General features: G+C 38.0%; 1 protein-coding gene across 1 annotated transcript in view; it reads right to left on the reverse strand.

The window, feature by feature from the left end:
* Rnf17 (ring finger protein 17) overlaps nt 1-21399 on the reverse strand; it is a 123806-nt gene that overhangs the window by 30642 nt on the left and 71765 nt on the right. The window contains 10 exon segments of the mRNA XM_052733126.1: nt 13-296; nt 3607-3722; nt 6483-6560; nt 6563-6575; nt 8768-8886; nt 9033-9183; nt 10019-10246; nt 12374-12491; nt 15434-15551; nt 17924-18039. Of these exon segments, the coding sequence (XP_052589086.1) occupies nt 13-296; nt 3607-3722; nt 6483-6560; nt 6563-6575; nt 8768-8886; nt 9033-9183; nt 10019-10246; nt 12374-12491; nt 15434-15551; nt 17924-18039 (1341 nt within the window).

Below are 21399 nucleotides of genomic sequence, written 5' to 3' on the forward strand. Positions count from 1 at the left end.
AAAAGACCTTACCTGATAATTTAGGCACTACAAATATAGTTCCATCATCACCAATGCAGCTCACCACTGCCTCAAATGCATTCGTGTTAGGAATAGCTGGTGCTTTATAGCATCTGGTGGTTCTAGTTTCTGATTTTTTCTCCTTTGAATCAGGTACTTTGTGTTCATTGGTTTTATCAGCAATTTTCTTGTTAGTGTCAAAGTTAATTTTTAAGCACTTAGTAACCATTGAATCTTCTTCCAGGGAGATTTCCAAAGACTTCTCAGATGAATGGCTATTATTTGATTTACTAATTCTGTAACAAACAAAACAAAAACCATATCCAAATGGGAGCAAAGATAAAACTCTGTAGACAAAAATATGAAAAAAAATCATTCAAATATATGCTAACATTTAACGAAAACCTTTGCTCTAGTCCAGGATGAACGAGTTTTTTAATGAAGTGGGCTAGACAGTCACAGGAGGAAAAGAAAAGAGGAAGATTGCTTGGTGGCTCTAGATGGCATCATACAACTGTTAGATCACTCTCTGGAAAAACAGACCATGCCTCCCCTGGCATCTACTTCTCTAGAAGAAACTGGTAACTATAAGCAACCTGCTTCTTTGACGCTGTGCTGCATAGTTTTATGTCAACTTGACACAGGCTAAAGTCATCTGAGAGGAGGGAACCTCAACTAAGAAAATGTTTCCCATAAAAAGGCTGTAGGCTAGCCTGTACAGCATTTTCTTAATTAGTGATTGATGGAGGAGGGTCCAGCCCATTGTGGGTGGTGCTATCCCTGGGCAGGCAGTCTTAGGTTCTATAAAAAAGCAGGCTGAACAAGCCATGGAGAGCAAGCCAGTAAGCAGTACTCCTTCATGGTCTCTGCATCAGCTCCTGCCCTGTTTGAGTTCCTGTCCTGACTTCCTTTGATGATAAACTGTGATGTGGAAATGTAAGCTCCCCAACTTGGTCATGATGTTTCATCTGTGCATCACAGCAAAGAAACTCTAACTAAGACAGGCACCCATTCCTGGGGAAAGTTTTAAAAGAAAGACATGTTCTTGGAAGCTCTGTATGTGCTAGTGTTTGTGTCTTCTCTCTCCCCTCACATGCTATCCAGGGCAGCTATTTCTCCTACTCTTTTATTGAAAGCTAACTTGAACGTAAAGCTCTATCTTTTAGGCTATCTGTGCCCACGATCCCCACTTTGGTGAACTTCATTCTGTCTTAGGACTGCTGAGCTCTTCCTAAACCCCTAGCATTGGGCTACGACTTTCTTGCCAACCTATTGAACCTCTCTGTTCATCTTTTGGTCTCCTCCCTGCCACCCTGATTGATATACAGGCAATCCTAAAATCAAAAAAGTTACTTTTGAGTTCTCAAGAAAAACATGTATCTGAACATATTTGTATCTATATCTGTATCCATTTGCATCTATATGTATCTGCATCTCTACCTAGCTGTTCCTGTATCTATATTATCTGCATCTATGTATCTGTTGGTATCTCCTCTGCAGGTAAAATCCAAGATGTGAAGTGAACATTCAGGGCCTCAGGTGGCTTCTTTAAAACCCGTTGCTGCTGCTCAAGAGGATGTGACTATCTTTAACTCTTCAGTAGACCTGCCTCCAGAGCTGCATTCCTTGAAAGCAGTCACTGCTTCTCCCAGGGGAAAATATGTCAGCTTTTACTTACAAATGCTTAGCCTTTCCACAATGGTGAGTCGGCTCCTTCTCCTGGTGATTCATGCCTAAGGTAAAACCAGGTTTCACTCCCTATAATAGTCAGACTAGAACAGAGTTCCAGATTCCTCAGTGCCTGCCTGTACCTGACCCTCACTGAGTTACAGGTTTTTAAAAAAGTTAATCTATGAGTCAGGAAGGTGATGCATGCTTTAATCCAGCTTTCTATGAGTTCTAGGCCAGCCTGGTCTATATAGTAAAACCCTGTCTCAACAAACAAACAAGTCTAGGGTTCCATACAGACTTCTAAATGTTTTCTCTACCTATCAGCTGCCTCCACTCACACCTCTTCTCCTTCCTTCCGAGAAGCTCACAAAGCTCCACCCCGCTGCTCTCTTTTTGTTGCCCTGCCCTATTGCAGCTCTCAGTCAAGCAGCAGGTGCAACTCCTAGATTCCTCTCAGAAAAGCTCCCTTATACACTTCTTTAAAACCTTTCTAAGGAAGGAACATTCCTTCAGTGTTGTCCTGTGTTGGTCAGCTGTCATGTTTTTCTAAGGGTTTTACATAATCCATTTTATGTAATTTATGTCCTGTTATTTTATGTTGAAAAAAGAAAGATTAATTCAGATAATAAGGTCTATAAGTTACTTATCAACTCATATGACACTTATGCTTGATTTTAAGACATGTAAATCATATAGATACAAATGCATGAGTATATATACACATATACAGGTTTTACATTAAATTAAATACCCCACTCTTCCAATATTGAAATATTGAGATATTTTTTTGTAAAATATCTTTTTCTGTGTCAAAGTTCAGCCTCTTGAGTTTTCATTTAAATGTAATGGTTTTACTCACAAAAGTTGTTTTGAAGATTTAAAAATAAGCAACTCCAGGATTAACATACAAAATGTTTCTGCCTTTTTTGGTAACTAGATAATTTATTGTTCAAAATTGTTCAACAACTTGCATTCAGTTCTTGCTACAAATGTAACTTGGAAATAACCCTCTTTTAACAGGGTAGCAAATTAATTAATGTTACTATGATTTATAATATTAAGATTGTTTTTTAAGTACTTATTTATTTTTATTTTATGTGTATGGGTGTTTTGACTACATGTACGTCTGTGCCTTCAGAGGCCAGAGGAGGGCTTTTGATTTTCTAGAATTGGAGTTACAGATGGTTGTGAGTCACTCTGTGGACGCCTGGGGACTGAACCCAGGTCCTCTTCAGGAGCAGCCTGTACTCTTAACTATTGAGCCATCACTCCAGCTCAAGTAGGTCTCCATGCTCTCACTCTGTCCTTTCTCTCTTCCTCCCCTCTTCATGTCTTCCTGCCATGATGTTCATGCTAGCTATCTCTTTCACCCTAACCAAAGCTCCATAACAAGCACTCACACAGCAAAGACAAATTTGCCCAAACCAGCTGGAACCAGTATGGATGTTAGAGACAACTGATAACTACTCTTTGCTCCACACCATCAGCTTCCACAATTGTGGGTTTCCACCATCATGGATCGGATGCCATGGTACATGTGAAAACCACACATAGGAACAAAAAGGGAATAGCCCTATTCTGGGATCCCCTCCCACTCAGATTCTCTGCTTTTCTCCCACCTTATCTTATGAGTAATCCTCCCTGTGTTAACATGCTCATAAAACTAGCTCTCCAAGACCCCAGTGATGTAGCTCTCTCAAGAAGCCCACATGTACCCTTGAAAGCCAGTACGTAATAGGCTGCTTTTCAGTTTGTAAGAGCTTACTGACATGAATAAAGAAACAAGCAATCTATTTCTGGGGTAGCTCGTTAGGGGTTAGATTATAAATCATCTTTAAGAACAAATAAGATGCAGCTCAGGTTTGAAAACACCCACAAAAGATGGCACAGGCATCACTAGAAACTGACGTCAAAAAGATACTCAAAAGTCTGTACCTTCTTTCTCTCAAAGCCAAACCTTTTTTAATCAAGTATTTAGAAACATCAACACGTTCTCCTTTTTCATCTCGGCAGAAAATTTTCACAGGTAATGGCCATGTTGTGCTGTTTTCCTGAAGAGATTTATCAGACAAAAAGTGAAATCTCACAAGCAGTATTTTTCAAAAGAATTTCTTCTACATTTTCTATGCAAGAAACAATCCCAGCTAACTTTATTTTGACATCTAAATATATAAGGGAAACAGCATGGAAGGGAGTCAATACTGATAGAAAAGCATTTTAATTTTTTATATTGTATCTCTTTTCAGGTATGTGTTTTAGGAATGAATTAGGAAGACCTCATTACCAAGGTAAAATATACCAAGAACAAAACAAATAAAAAAACTGTCGCCACCAAAAACCCCAATCAAGTGAACTGCAACAAAGTTCCCCTCCCTAACTGAGGTGAGAGGAGTATCACCAGTTAGCATGCTTCTCTATTCCCTTCTGCTGTGGGATGTTCTGTATGTTAAATGTGTTGCTCTGATTGGTTAATAAATAAAACACTGACTGACCAGTAGCCAGGCAGGAAGTACAGGCGGGACAAGGAGAGAGGAGAATTCTGGGAAGTGGAAGGCTGAGGCAGGGAGACGCGGCCGCTGCCATGACAAGCGAGATGTAAGGTACCAGTAAGCCATGAGCCACGTGGCAAAGTATAGACTAATAGAAATGGGTTGATTTAAGATATAAGAACAGTTAGCAAGAAGCCTGCCACGGCCATACAGTTTGTAAATAATATAAGTCTCTGTGTTTACTTGGTTGGTTTTGAGCAGCTGCAGGACTGGCGGGTGTGAGAGATTTGTCCTGACCCTGGGCCAGGCATGACCAGAAAAACTCTAGCTACACCCTTCAACTCTGAAAAATTTCCAATGTGTGCTTTACTTTCCTACAAAACACAAAAGAAGTTACTACAACACATGTTCTCCTTCACAGGAAAAGGTATAAAAAAAAGCATATGTAAAAAAGGTGATATGGAAAATGAGTTACATGAGAAAATTCAATAAGGCAGAACAGAAACAGAGGAAACTACAACACTTTCTTATGAAGACATGCTTCTCAAATCCACACCCACAAACATGCACATTCTATCAGTTCTTCTTTACTTAGGAGCTTAATTTTCTTTTTCTTTCTCTTTTTAAAAATACATTTATTTACTGACAGCTGGGGAACCTGCATGGGACCGAACCAGGCTCTGTGAATGTGGGTGACAGTTTTGAGGCTTGATCTGTTTGTGGGATCCCTGGCAGTGGGACCAGGACTTATACCAGGTACATGAACTGGCCTTTTGGAGCCCATTCCCTATGGAGGGATACCTTGCTCAGTCTTGATGCAGGGGGAGGGGCTTGGTCCTGCCTCAACTTGGTATGCCAGACTTCACCCTCTGAGGAGTGGATGGGGAATGGGATAGGGGTGAGGTGTGGGGGAAGGGAGAAGAGGAAGGAAGGGGAATTGGGGATGGTCTGTAAAATTAAAAAAATTTAAAAAATACATTTATTTAATTTTATTTCATGTGCTTAGTGTTTTGTCTGTGAGGGTGGATCCCCAGGAACTGTAGTTACAGACAACTGTGAGCTGCCATATGGGTGCTGGGAATTGAACCCAGGTCCTCTGGAAGAGCAGCCAGTGCTCTTAACCACTGAGCCATTTCTCCAGCCTGAGCTTAATTTTCTAAAGACTTTAGAAAGATAGTTTAGTTTATATGTTTTCTTCTAACATTCAAAATTTCAACTCAAGCACATGACTTTAGAAATACTTTGATTCAGCCACATGAACACTTGTGGGAGATCTATTTAACTCATTTACTTATTTTAGCTTTTTTAGGTGGGCAAGCTAGCTGAGCAGGTAAAGCTGCTTACTGACAAGCCTGATGACCTGAGTTCAAATACCCAGGATCCACAAGGTAGAAGGAGAACCAAGCACAATAAGTTGTACTCTGACCTCTACATATGAGCCATGGCTTGTGCTTCCACATGTGTGTATATGTACTTTAATAAATACACATACATATATGTATATATGCATCTATATCACTTATTTATTTATTTATTTATTTATTTACTTATTTATTTATTTCTAAGATAGAGTCTTACTATGTAGCCCTGGCTGGCCTAGAATTTGCTGTGTAGACCAGGCTGTCCTCCAGCTCACAGAGATTTCTCTGCCTCTTGAGTTCCGGGATTAAAGTAGTGTACCAACACGCCCTGCTAGGCCTTTAACCCTTGATCCTCCTCCTACCTCCTGAGTTCTTGGATTATTACTGTATGTCACCATGCCACAGAGTTATTATGTACAGATATAATACCTTAACACAAGATCAACATAGTTTGGAAATATATTCCAAACATTTTGCTGTTATCTTAACAAGAAAATAAACTTAGACTAGACGACAACTTCAGTGAAATAATAAATATGTATCTGTTATAACTGTTTACCTTGTGTCTTAGTTAGGGTTACTGCTGGGATGAAACACCATAACCAAAGCAACTTGGGGGCGGGGGGACGGGGGGAGGAGATTTGGCTTACACTTCCACATCACTGTTCATCACTGAAGGAAGTCAAGACAAGAACTCAAACTGGGCAGGAACCTGGTGACAGGACCTGATGCAGGCCATGAAGAAGTGCTGCTGACTGGCTTGCTCCTCATGGCTTGCTTGGCTTGCTTTCTTATAGAATCCAGGTTACCAGCCCAGGAGAGGCACCACCCACAGTGGGCTAACCCACCCCCCCATCAATAATTAATGAAGAAAATGCCCCTTTCTCAATTGAGGCTCCCTCCTTTCAGAAGACTCTATATTGTGTCAAGCTGACATAAACCAGACAGGACACCTACCTACCTGTAAGATTATGGTTGCTATAGCTCCAGTGAGGTACAGTGACAGACAGTCACAAGCTGTTGCTGTCCACTTGTCAGCTTTCCACCAGTCGGTCTGAAGCAAAAGTAATGACTATTTGTATTACAACGAGTATCACAGAGTACTGAAATAGTTAGAAATCATACAAACACACACACAGTCTGAACCCTCACACATAGTGAGAAACCAATGTGAACATGGACTTAAGCTATTTTCTTTCCCATTTTCATAGCCTTTATAACCTTTCTACATGAGCTCATATATATGTAAATTTATCTCTATACTATAAATATTATATATCTTGTGTGTGTGTGTGTGTGTGTGTGTGTGGTGTGTGTGTGTGTGTGTGTGTGTAACTGTTCTACAGCTACACTGAAGTTTGGCTGGATATAAAACCTATAGCTCCCCTCTTAAGTATTTAATTATGTCACTTAATTATTTTTTATTATAAAGCACTAGTGATGACGTCAGGCTTTTCTTTCTTTTGTAAACCAACTTTACTAAATTATCTCTGAGAGATGACTATTCTGAGTTGATTTTCTTGGATACAGCCATGTACATTCTCGATCACAGTTCTAAACAGTCTTTCATGAATTACAGTTTTTTTTCTTGTACTGTTATCAACTTTTTCCTTTTAGATATCTAAGCTTATGCTGACTCTTAGAGATCTTTTTTCTTTTGGATTTTTTTTCAAAATTAGAATTATCCTTAGTTCTCTTTTAAAAAATTATACTCTGTATATGTGTGTGTCCATCCAAAAATGCCATACTACCAATGTGGAGGTCAGAGGACAACTTGGGGAGTTTGTTCTCATCCCAGCCAGTGGGTCCTGGAGACTGGACTCATCAGGGTTAGTGGCCAAGAGCCTCCACCCACCGAGCTGTCTCCACAGTCAGATGTGCTTTTGTACTTACTTCTCCTAGCTTAGCCCACATTTCTGATATTTACTTCTAATTCTTGGGTTGCAAATTGACATCTTTTCAAACTCTGCTTTTTTTTTTTTATTATTCTGAACTAACTCTGCCTTCTCTCTTCCTTTTTTGGATGCAGGTCTCACTATGTAGTTCGTTTTTAAACTTATGATCCTCTTGCCCTCAGTCTCCTGAATGCTAAAATAACAGGTATGGACATCACACTCGGTTGATTTTTTTTCAGTTTTCTGATTCTATTTTCTGTTGGTCTTTCATACCATCTACTACTATTACCAATTTACACCTTTATCTTCCTGTATAATTGGAAACTTATGAAACATATTTTATTTCCATCTGCTTTTATTTTTCCTCAAAGCTTTTTATTCTTAAAAGTTTGAATTCTATTTAGCCTTCCTCTATTTCTTTAATGCTATTAAATTTATAGGCTCAAACATTTATTATTCCCTCTTCTTAAAACCCTTAATGAATCCAGGTGCGGTGGCACACATATTTAATTCCAGAACTTGCTGTGGGATGGTCTGTATGTCAAATGTGTTGCTGATTGGTCAATGAATAAATCACTGATTGGTCAGTGGCCAGGCAGGAAGTATAGGCAGGACTAACAGAGAGGAGAATTGAGAGAACAGGAAGTTGGGTGAGGGAGACACTGCCAGCCGCCATCAGGACAAGGAAGATGTAAAGTACCGGTAAGCCACAAGCCATGTGGCAAGGTATAGATTAATAGAAATGGATTAATTTAAGCTGTAAGAATAGTTAGCAAGAAGCCTGCCACAGCCATACAGTTTGTAACCAATATAAGTCTCTGTGTTTACTTGGTCGGGTCTGAGTGGCTGTGGGACTGGCGGGTGTCAGAGATTTGTCCTGACTGTGGGCCAGGCAGGAAAACTCTAGCTACAAGAACTCAGGAGGCAGAGGCAGGTGGATCTCTGAGTTCGAGGCCAGCCTGGTCTACAGAGCGAGATCCAGTACTACATAGAACATGGTTCTCAACCTTCCTAAAGCTGTGACCACTTAATACAGTTAGTTCCTTCTGTTGTGGTGACCCCAACCATAGAATTATTTCATTGCTACTTCATACCTGTAATTTTGCTACTGTTATGAATTGTAATGTAAATATCTGATATGCAGGATATCTGATATGTGACCCCTGTTCACAACCCACAGGTTGAGAACCACTGACACAGAAGGATCTTGTCTCAAACCCCCTCTCAAAAAACCCTTAATGAGATTGTATGAAAGCTTCAGAATGTATTAATTAAAACTGACAAGAAACCATGCTAAAATATTTAAAATGATAATATACAATAATGAGAAAATTACTTAGCTAAAAACTACCTTATATCAACAAGTGAACATTCCAAAGATAATCTTCCCATTGTCTTTAGATTTTCTTGAAGTTCTCTTAAAGAGTGAATATTCACTACTAGTTCAACACCCACATCATACAGCAAGACCTATGAGAACAGTAAACTTAAATTTAGGGAAAGGCAACATTTCAAGAATTTTTTTTTCAAATTGCAAAGCATAATAAAAGCTGAAATAAGTAATCACAGAACAAATTAAAATGTACTTTCATGATTATGTTTAACTCTGCATTTACCTCCACCAATGTGTCTGTAACCACTCTGATAATCTGGCCTCTTCTCCACTGACTTTTAGATGGGACCTTAACAGCACAGTGCATATCACGTTCCCACCTAACAGGTCTCCATTCAGAGTCCTCATAGGCAGCTGTCATCTTCTCTTCCAAACTGTAGGATACAAAATGTTTTAATTTCAGATAATTTCTTATCTAATTCTCTGACAAGATATTTTCTACCAAAACCCTTTGGTCACTGCACTCTGGCCAATCCGGATGCAATGTTCTTTGATGGTATAAAACATGTCCACTTTTGAACTATTTCTTCCCTCTGCTTGAGATAAAGGTTCATCAGACACAATCCTGGGCTGATGCTCTCCTGTCTCCTTCTGGACACATTGATAACAGTTTAGGATGGGAACTTCCCCACAGGTATACACCATTTTGTACAGCTCAAAGTTTTAATTTTTATTTGTTTGAGACAGGGTCTCGCTATGTAGCTATGGTTGACTTGGAACTCGCTGTGCTTTCCAGGCTGACCTTGAACTCACAGAGATCTGACTGGCTCTGCCTCCTGTGTCCAGCTTAAGACACATTTGAAAAGCCACTGTGCCTGTGAGGTCTTCCTCAAACATCTTAAAACCATTCTCCTTCTCAAATGCTTTATTATTCTCTTATCATCCCCCACACTAAGTTTTATTTGTTCATCATCTCTCTTTACTATAATTTAAGCCCTATGTCAACAAAGAATTGCCCATGTGGTTGCTGCAATCCTCAACAATAAATACAGGCTGTCATAAAGTAAGGTGCTTAGTAAGGACTTAAGGCATAAATTCTAGTATGATAACAGCCCAAAAAGAGATGTTATGCTTTTTTAAAGAGTTTAGAGACAATTTAGTTGAAATAATCTCATGACTTTCAAAAATTAAAGACTATGGCATCTAGATATTTGAAGCAAAGTATAAGACGACCAGAACTACAGGCAATGCTTTCATTATATATTATACCTATTAAGTAAATTTTCTGTTAATAACCACTGAACGTAAATCTTCTCAGGAGATATTACATTACATATGTTCACAGGCAACTCCTTGTTATACAATGACTGGAAATTCTCATTAGGTAGAGATTTTACAGATAGAGGACTTAAGCTGTTTATTTCACTTGAAATGATTTCTTCAGGAGAAGGATCCCATACTTCAAGATGTTTTTTAGAATTATCTTTGAGGGTATATCTGAAAAATATCAGAAGATGGCAAAAAGAATAGTAAGATATTAATATTTGCTTATTTTTAGAGATGAACACCTTTCATCTATGATTTTCTGCTTCCAAACTTTGATAGCAATAGCAATTACTACAGTTGATTGTTCTTTAAAAAGAGTACTTAGCCAACACCAAAGCAAGCACACACAAAAATCAAGATAAACTCCAAGTTTCTACTTTAAAAACCTCATTCATAACTTCAATTCTTCCCATGAATATCCTGTACTCACAAAGAAAAAAACTCAGAGTTTAACAACCTTTGGCTAGAGAGTATCAATCAGTAAAAAGTAACAGTTTGTCAACAGGAATGTAATTCCTGTTAGAATGCATTAAGCAAAATAACTCAAGTATTTTACACTTAACAGATTATATTTTAAGCACAGACAACTAGATGAAAAAAAAAAAAACTTCTTTCACAATAAGCTGAGATCTAGTTCAAAGATCACCAACAGGTGTTTTGTGGTTGCTGTGTTGTTTTGGTTTGGCTTTTGCTAAATCTAATGGATAGCCGTCAGTTCCCACCCAAACTCAATGCAGCTACTCTTTCTTTTTCAATATCATCTGCTTAAATTTATTTATTAATTATAATAGTTTATAGACCTTTTAAATGTTTTTTACATGTAAGATCAAGTTACCTATGAACAATAACAATTTTAAATATTTCTTGTCCAAGTTGGATGCTTTTCTTTTTCGTGTGTAAGTGCTCTGCTACGACTCCAGTACTCTGCTGAACAGAGAGGCTGAAATTGCCTTAGTTTTTATTCCTGATCTTAGAAGAAAGGGTTTTTTGTCACAGTATAATTCCCTTTTACACCTGGACTTTTTTATCTTTAGTCACTATAGATACTGGCTTGTAATTATGTTTTACGTGTGTGTGTGTGTGTGTGTGTGTGTGTGTGTGTGTGTGTGTGTGGTGTATATGTGTAGGCATGTACACATGTGGAGGGCAGAACACAACTCGATGGATAGATGACTATCCGTTAAAATTTACTTAACTGTCTGTGCATCTTAAAGTAATCCTGGCTTTGGGGCTGAAGAGACAGCTTAGTTGGTAGAGTGTTTGTCATACAAGCATGAGGACCTCAGTTTGACTCCCAGAACCTATATTAAAAGAACAGGCATGGTGGCATACGCTTGCAATCCCAGTACTGTGGAAACAGAGACAAGAGGATCTGAGTCTCACTGGCCAGCCAGCCTACCGTAATATGTGAGCCCCATGTAGCACTCAAAGATAATGTCCCATAGAAAATTTACATGGCTCCAGAGAAACAACACCTGCATTTTATCTCTGGCTTCCATGTGTAGTATCTCTGGCTTCCATGGACCCCCCCAAAAGGACCTAGTACTTAAAAGAAAAATTTCAATATAGTTTTAAGTGTTTACTTTCATTTCTTTCCATTTCACATATGAGACTTAACAGTGAAAGAGGGAACATGACCATAGGCCATTACTGTTAGTAAGAGTCACAGCAGGCCTTGGCTGGAGGTTATTGTCTCTCTGGCTTATGCTAATAGGTGTTCAAATGGTGGATTTCTTGAAGGCTACATACAGGCAGTTATGTAAAAGACCCTGGAGGACTATCCTCTTTGCATGTCTCCATTGTGTAAGAACTCTGTCAGTTGACCTTTAAGTCACCCACCCACCATCAACACCACTCTACCCTTCTGTTCCTGAGATCACTTCAGCCACTGGCTGCTCCTTGCTTTGGACAATAATGCTTAGGTCTAGCTAACAGAACCCTTCAAACTCAGGAAAATAAAAATTTCTTAAATTGGGAATGCAACCACTATCCTTAGGTGCTGTTTCTCATCCTGATTTTCTTACCTAAGTAGACCCAAGATGCTGCTTGAGCAGATTCCACCTGGAAATAAGATGTTAGCCTCTTTGTCTTACAAGCAATCTTGATCTCAAGAAGCCCTTCTCTTGGTTTTTCCCTCCAAGTAGGAGTGAAAAGAAGGCTGCTTTACTCCTCATTAAACTAATGACTCCAACTATCCCCCTTACCATCTTTTCTGATGCAAGAACAGGGAAATTCCTTTCTCTTCTTGTGATTAAAGCATTATATATAAACTAAAGTGATGTTGTACTAACTACTTACCCTGCTTCATAAGATGCTAGGCCTTCTTTGACGAGCTGGTCATTAATACTAATAGCAGTTGCTCCAGGAGCCCGAGAATCAAAAAGCTCAACCAAGAGCACATTATCTTTCAGAATCTCTACAAAACCATTAAAATTAGTTTGGGAAAAGAAAGGCATGTGCTACAAAGCGCACTAAATTAGTAAATTTGTCTTTAAAAAAAAATTGGAAGCAATTTCTGCCTTTTACATACATGAGATTTCTGGCTGAATAACATTACAGTTTTCCTAGGAATTAGAGCAGTATCTTGGAGCCACAGGGATTGTCAATAAATACCCAGGTATACAGCATATAGAGAGTACTATAAATTTTGTTTTAGCTTATCATGTGCTACTTGTTCTATAAGGAGCCCAAACCAGTTCAAATTAATAAAATAAAAATCATAAAATAAAATAATCATGAAATAAAAATCGATATACTTTCAAAGAAATTGTATTTTCATACTGTTCTATGGAATACAAAAAGGCAGAAGTGAATAAAATTAACTTATTAACTTAGGCCAGTGACTATTTCTAAGGTTAATAAAAAGTTGAAAACAAAAATCTAGAACTCTCAAATAACTAGTATTTTTTTCTGTTACTTTTATTTATTTAGGATAAATTATCTAACTTTTCTTTGAGAAAATTGCTTTTGTTTTGTATCTACTTCTTACAGCAAACAGAGTTAATTAAGGGTAAAAATTATCTTCTTAATAGTAGTATATAGCAAAGAATTTGTTTAATAAGTATCTGAATAAATACCAAAAAATTTCTTTAGGAAACACCACCTCAAATATATACTGAATCTGTACATGACTACACCTTTTGCAAAATTAACAGCAGTTGGTAGCTGTTAATCAGAATAATTCTAAATAAAAAGGTAACCAGTTGCCAGCAGTAACACATTATATAGTTTAAGAGTACATATTAGAAAATTTTTTTCAACAGATGAAAAATCATTTCTGTTAATGTATCATGTAAATTGTCTAGGAACAGATGGCTAAGCAGTGGTGAGCCTTGATAATCTGACCCTCCTACTTTCCATAGTTCTAGACTTCTTACAAGTTCTTTAAATTCAGCAGGGCTAATGTTCCAGTTATTCTTTATTGCCATCCCTGATTTCTTCCTATTAAACTTCTTGCTGCTTCATGAGCTAGGCATCTACAGTAATGGAAAGCTGCCATTCTCATCAGTACTCACCCTAAGTCCCAAGTCTATCAGTTCACAGTAAGTGGGGGTAGGGTGGGGTGGCAGGGGTAGTGGTTGGGGTTGTGCAGGACCCTTTGGCATTCCTTAAATCAGATTATCCTAGTTAACAACTATGGTATAATCAGTGTCGGCTGTCACTGGTATAACAAATGATTAACTGAGAAAGAGTAATCAAAGAAATTCAAGGGCTGGCAAGATGGTTGAGGGGGTAAAGGTGCCTTCTGCCACTGGGGACTCATGGTGGAAGGAGAGAACTGACTCTTGTAAGCTGTCCTCTGACCCTCCCACATGTGCCTCACCCCCTGCATACATGTAATAAAAATAAAGAAATGACTTGCAATTTCCATGGAGTAATACTAAAGAAAGTTACTAAAACCCAAAGGTTTTATATTCAAATGTTGAGCAGCAGCTATCCAGGTTAAAGTTGTTTGAAGCTCAGAGGAATTTGCTCAAAGACCAGGAGGACTTTCTGTTCATCTTAGAGAAGCCAGATGTAAAAATTCTATAGACCAAGGATACAATTTCTATAATTATATTACTCTTCAACTGAATCATTTCTTCTAAATAACTTCTTGTATCAACAAAGTTATCATGGACACTATATCATTTTTAAGCTATCTAACCTTCCGCAGTTCATCTCAGCTTCTCTTTCTTTACTACTAACAGGAAAATCCTCTTATGATAGTTGGGTTCACTTAATGACAGTGTGACAGAATTGAAAAGTGACTATAAATCTCTAAATAAACACAGCCTGTGTATTTTGTATACTAGGGCTCACTGAACCCAACACTGCTAGATTTTGTTATTTGGAAAAGATAAAAATTGCATACAAACATACGTGTGTGTGTGTGTGTGTGTGTGTGTGTGTGTGTGTGTGTGTGTGTGTGTGTGTATTTCTATCTAAGATTCCCATCTCCTTATTGACAATCTTTAGGGCCAGATGTGTTTGGAGATTCAGAATTCTTCAAGCTGAAGAATGCACACACACTGTATACAATGAATACCCATAATTGAGTGTGGGGCAAGCAGATCACATACATTACTTGAAGTAGAACATATGTTTACTGTAAAGGAGATAAAGGCCCTCTAATCCAGATAAAAGCACTCACATCAAGCAATTCAAATCAGACTCAGTCAGTCATTCAACTTTTGACTTTCAGAACTTATACTAGAAAACTGTGGACTAGTGGTCATCTAGAGTTATATACCTGATCACTTGTAAAACTGAAGTAACTTTTTTCAAAATATGGAGAGAGTCTACAACTGAATTCACATGGGACAAATAAAAGGAAGAAAAACAAGCAATCAAGTAAGCAAACAAAAGCTATTTACCAACCATGTTCGGCCTCCCTTCACTTACTTAAGATTAAACCGTAGACTCAGTAAATGCAGATAAATAAGCTAATTTCTGGCTTTAGGTTTGCAAAGGGCCACAGTGAAGATGACTTGATGGTTTTATTGTTTTAAACAGGACCTGGCCATTTTGCTGAGAGTGGCCTAAAGTTCCTGGCCCCAGTGATTCTCGACCTCCCAAGCAGTAGAGACTAGAGGTGCAAACCACTGTATCTACCATAAGAATGACTTGAGTCTTCATGGCAGGTTTTTTTTTTTTTTTTTTTTTTTTTTTTTTTTTTTTTTGCCTGATGTGCTTTGACTGTAAGGCTTACAGGAGATAAAAATCCCCTAATCCTAATTCTCAATGAATCTTATTTCTCATTATTACTACTCAAGGCACACTAAATTTATTCTCAGATATGACCATTGTTATATAACATTAATCTTATTTAAATAATAATAGTAATAATAATAATATACAAAGATAGAAATAGCTTACTAATAATAGAACATGTCACAAATTTGTCTTGAGTCTTTTCTTCAAATTTTTCTTTAGCTTTTTTGGACCACTGTGTTCTTTTATTTGGTTCAATATATGCCAGCTTACATTTAATTGCCTGTATCAAACAAAATTCCACTATTAAGACTATAAACTTAATTTCTAGTTATTTCAAAGTTTTATGTAAGCATAGGAAGCTAATGTTTACACAGCTTGGTTGGTACAACATTGGAAAAGCATGCTTGAGGTCCTGGATTCTAACTCCAGAGCTCCAAACACATAAATACATAAATAAAGACCTAAACCAAATCAAGTAAAACCCTCAAAATAAATAAAAAAACCCTCTCTAATTCAAACTATTTAGAAATCATGAAAAATGTGAAGTACCTATAAAATAACTTCATAAATTAAAGTAATTGGAATTAACTATTTGGTTGAATGAAATTATTACAATAATTCATATACAAGAATGATAAACATTCATTAAAAAATAAGACATTTATAGTATGTTGTAAGGAGAAGTGCAGACATACAGGACAATTTATATTCATTCTGGAACTGCTAAAACTGTGAAAGATGGCTGGGCATGGTAGCTCATGTCTTTAATCCCAGAACCTGGGAGGCAGAGGCAGGCAAATCTCTTGTGAGTTTGAGGCCATCTTGGTCTACATGGCAAGTTCCAGGCAGCCAGAGTGACACAGTTAGGACAGTAAAAGTCTTTCTCAAAACAAAAACAAAACATTGTGAAAGATATATCCTACAAAAACATATATTAAAACCACAATATTTTTGTTTTGTTTTTTTTGAGACAGGGTCCTACCATGTAACTCTGGCTGATACAGAATTTGGTATGTAGACCAGGCTGGTCTTGAACTCACAGAGATCTATCTTCTTCTTCTTGGATGCTGAGATTAAAGATATGTGCCACCACACCTAGCTAGAAAGTTGAATATACTGTAAAATATTTATTTATGCAGTGCATGTATCCCTGCAGGTTTGTGCATCACATGCATTCCTGCATTCCTGGTGCCAGAGAGACCACAGAAGTCCTGGAACTGGAGTTACAGATAGCTGTGAGCTGCCATGTGGGTGCTAGGAATCAAAACATGGTTCTTGGAAGAGCAGCCAGTGCTCTTAACAACTGAGCCATCTCTCTAGACCCATTGAATATTCTTGAGTGATTCTCTTCTTTTTGCTCATCTGCATTTTTTTTTTTTTTTGGTTTTTCGAGACAGGGTTTCTCTGTGTAGCTTTGCACCTTTCCTGGAACTCACTTGGTAGTCCAGTCTGGCCTCGAACTCACAGAGATCCGCCTGGCTCTGCCTCCCGAGTGCTGGGATTAAAGGCGTGCACCACCACCGCCCGGCTCTCATCTGCATTTTTTAGTTTCTTTTTATGATACTTCCCATTAAAAAAAAAAAAAAAAAAAAAAAAAAAAAAAAAAAGGACAGCCTGTGTTGGTGAGATGGCTCCACAGTTAATGGTATTGCTCCCAAGTCAGAAAACCTGAGTCCTGTCCCTGGAGCCCACATCATGGAAGGAGAGAACCAATTTCCACAAGTTGTATTTCTAACTACATGAGTGCTGTGACATATCTGTTTATGTGCATATACATGCAAAAGAAAAATAAAGATATAATACATTTTTAAAGTGAATAAAGTGACATATCTTTTTAAAAAGACATCTTAGCAAAAATTTCCATAACAAGAAATACAAATTAGAAGCAAGCCTCCTTCTCCTATTCTGCAGAGGTCATCACGGTTAAGGACTGTATCTATTCTCCCACATTTCTCCAATGTACACTTTCCAATGTAGACTTTGACTACTTACACAGAAATTCAACAACAGTAAAAGTCCTTCTAAGATGAGCTTTATCACTCAATGTGCCATGAAACAAACTCTTAGCACATGACATAACTCATAATGATGAATGAAAAGTTCCACACCAGTAGGTTCTTATGACTGAAACATACATATATTAAATGTTTATATTTATTTGGCAACATATTGCAGAGCTTGGGACTGAACCCAGGGCCTTGTACATGCTAAGCAAGTGCTCTGTTCCACACAGTGTTTCTTCCTTCCTTCCTTCCTTCCTTCCTTCCTTCCTTCCTTCCTTCCTTCCTTCCTTCCTCCCTCCCTCCCTCCCTCCCTCCCTCCCTCTCTCTCTCTCTCTCTCTTTTGAGACAGGGTTTCTCTGCAGTTTTGGTACCTGTCCTGGATCTCGTTCTGTAGACCAGGCTGGACTCACAGAGGTCCGCCTGGCTCTGTTTCCCCGAGTGCTGGGATTAAAGGTGTGTGCCACCACTGCCTTGCAACACAGTGTTTCTTAAAGAGTATTTGATCTATAAAGCAGCACTTTATCTACAGTTCTTTTATCAGACACTATTTATAGATAAAAAGTCATTATATGGCATTTTGATGTACAAAGAACTTCTATTTCATATTGGGTTAATATCCTACTTGTAGTGTTCATAACAGGTAAATTACCTTCTCTGGGGGTTCCAGAAACTCATCCTTTATTTTCCGCATATCTTTAAGAGTTATTTTTGCAGTATTACCGAAGTCCACATATTTGACTTCTACTTCCCGATGTCCAGGCAATCCTTTAAAAGTTATGAAATTAGAAATCACAAACTTACACATCTCTCTGTTAGTCTGGCCTATACTTTAAAGAAAATTTTGGGAAGCTCAATTATGCAGAAACTTGAATAAAGCTCAACAGATGTGTATGGAATCACCCTAAATAGGTGGTCAAAACTTTATACTTCCTGAGCATCCATTTAGGGCTATGAAAATTGTGCTATCATTTTTAAGCTGAAAGATGAATGCAGTAACACATCAGTACAATAAAGGAAGCAATCCAGTATTACTGTTTGGAAGAAGCAGAAGAGGTGGCTTAGCACTGGAACTCAAAATGATGCTTGTAGAGGTTAGTCCTATGGTGCAAACATCAGTGATGGCTGAGCTGGTGGAGATATTTCCCAGTCTCCTAATGCATCCCAGGCTAGAAGTCTCAATTCTTCCAGCACCATGGTTTTTACTCTTCATCAAGACTGATTGAGATGTAGTTTTAAGCTGTACAAGGCTCTGGTATGAAATTTAACCAACAGTGTTTTTTCTTTACCCAAATTATCAATCACATATGAGAACAGAGCCAGTAGGTAGGGAAGTCTCCTATTTACTTTTTTTTTTTTTTTATTTTGCAATACCATTCAGTTCTACATATCAGCCACGGATTCCCTTGTTCTCCCCTCTCCCGTCCCCCTCACCTTCCCCCCAGCCCCCCCCTCCATTCCCATCTCCTCCAGGGCAAAGCCTTCCCCACAGACTTTTATTCTTTCATTTTTCTGAGTAAAGCAATGGAGGATGGCAGCACTAAAAGAGAGTGGTAGATTGAAGTTATAAACACAGGAAACAGGGTCTCTAATACAGAGGAACAATGAAATGCACTGCCAGATGACATGAAGTCTCAGAACAACAAATGTGTAGCAATCCTAGAGACCAAGCACTACCAGTTAGGGGAAAAAATGGAAGAATGCTTCCATGGTTTAAAAGTACATCAAAATTAAGATTATCCTAAAAGCTTAATCATATTAAAGTTTTTGAGGTATTAGGAAAATATATAAATTAAAAGAAAATAATGCAAGTGAAAATCTGTCATAATGATCAACCTAGAATTAGAGTTCACTTTACAGCTTACCAATGAAAGTATCTACAGATAGGAACTTTAAAATAGTGCTACAAACATGGAGAGAAGAGAGGACAAAAGAGCTATAAAGCGATCTAAAACATCTCACACAGTAACAAATAAATAGATAGTATCTGTAACTGGAGCCTTGAGAGAAGCATAAAGATTTTAAGAAGAAATATCAGATAAAAGAAAAACAACCCTCACTCAGCTTCAAGAATTACAAAAGAACTGTATAGGAGGAGGAGATGAGACCACAAAGGTAACAGACACTAGAAAATCAAAGCAAAACAAACAAACCAGGTACTATGTGCAGCCTTCAGTGTGGCATCCAGCAAAGCTATGGAGGTGCAGGAAGACAGACCTACTGAGTCACAGATAGATTTTCATTCCACCTTCAAAGTTGTCATGAAGACTGAACCTTTCTCCAACATCACTACTCAAAAGAATCCACTGTTCAACAAATAAATGATTTGAAGCCAATAATCCTAATTTTAAAAGTAGTTGCCAAGACCTTAAAGATATAAAAGATTTCTTTATTCCACATATATTAAAATAGTTGCACTGGTGTCTTTACTCCTATGGTTTAAATAGTTTTGTTTCCTCCAAAATTCATAATTTTGAAGTTAATCCCCAATGTAACAAAAGAGGTGACTAAGTCATAAGGTCACTGCTCTACAGTATAGGACTAGGTGCCCTTGTAAAATGGCTAAATGAAGAAAACGTTGACTCCTGTTTATCCTTCTGCCATTTAAGGAAATGGCATTTGCACTGCCTGAAAGATGCACCAAGGCTAACTCTTAAAGAGCAGGGAGAGCACCGGGTGGTGCACGCCTTTCATCCCAGCACTTGGGAGGCAGTGGATCCCTGGAACTCACAGGTGGATCTCTGTGAGTTTGAAGCCATCTTGGTCTACAGAGTGGGATCCAGGACAGGCACCAAAACAACACAGAGAAACCCTGTCTTGAAAAACCAAAAAAAAAAAGAAAAGAAAAGAAAAAAAAGAAGCAAGGAGAGCAGACCTTCACCATTGACTTAGACTGCTCAGACTCTAGAAATGTGAGCAATATTCTATTGTTTATAAGCAACCCAGTCTGTGCTATTCGGTTATAGCAACACAAAGACATTCAAAAGAACTATATCTGAAAAAGTTTTAGCCAGTTTAAGACACTAACTATGGACTGAATTAAAATCAATCGTGACCGAGGATAGAAAACTTAATTTGGAAGATTAAATGATTTTCATGTAAGTTTTGGAATTTTCTGTTTTAGTAGTAGCTAGTTAGATTCTTAGATTAATGGGGAAAACATTTTGAACAGTGCCAAACTAAACTCAATCCTTTTAATAAAAAGGTAGATACCTACAAACAAACAGGATCTATTCCATTTTCTCTTGCTACCACAGAGTATCTGACACCGTAACCTATAGAGAAAAAATGGTATGTGTGGCTCACTGCTCTAGAGACTCCAACTCCCAAGTGTTGGGATTAAAGGCTATGTAGACTTAAAAATATAGAAAATGTACAGACAGATGGTGAAAAAGCTTAACACCATGGCACACAGTTACAGCCTGCTTGGTTTCTGGGAAGGATATTCAACTCATGGTGGAAAGTGGAAGGGCAAGTGTGTGCATGCTAAAGAGTCAGAGAGAGGCAGCCTTGTTTGAAATCACCCACTCTCTTGGAAATTAATCCAGAGCAAGAGTTCACTCTTCTAAGAAAAACTCTGCTCTTGTGACCCCAAAATCTCCCATTAAGTTCTACCTTCCAATACTGGGGCACTGAGGACCAAGTCTTGACATGAATTTTACTGAAGTAAAACAAACCAAACCAAATCAAAAATGAGAACATAATATCCTGGACTAAACTGCCTATGGTATGTCTAACTTCAAAACCCAATGGCTTTAACTGTTCTTTCATAGCTGTAGCTATATTTGTTGCTAGTACCTCCCTTTTCAGAAATATTTAATTTCTAATCTTTATTTGTTTATATTTATTATTTTTGTGCTATTGGAAATTGAAGCAAGGCCTGACACATGCTAGGCCAATGCTCTATTGTTTAGCTATGTCTATGGATTATTTATTTATTTATTTATTTTTCTTTTGTTTTTTTTCGAGACAGGGTTTCTCCATGTTGTTTTGGTGCCTGTCCTGGATCTCCCTTTGTAGACCAGGCTGGCCTCAAACTCACAGAGACCCGCCTGCCTCTGTCTCCCGAGTGTTGGGATTAAAGGTGTGCACCACTACCGCTCAGCTATCTACAGATATTTTTATCAT

The sequence above is a fragment of the Peromyscus californicus genome, unplaced genomic scaffold (assembly GCF_007827085.1).
Source record: "Peromyscus californicus insignis strain IS unplaced genomic scaffold, ASM782708v3 Scaffold_12__1_contigs__length_115047231, whole genome shotgun sequence".
Lineage (NCBI taxonomy): Eukaryota > Metazoa > Chordata > Mammalia > Rodentia > Cricetidae > Peromyscus > Peromyscus californicus.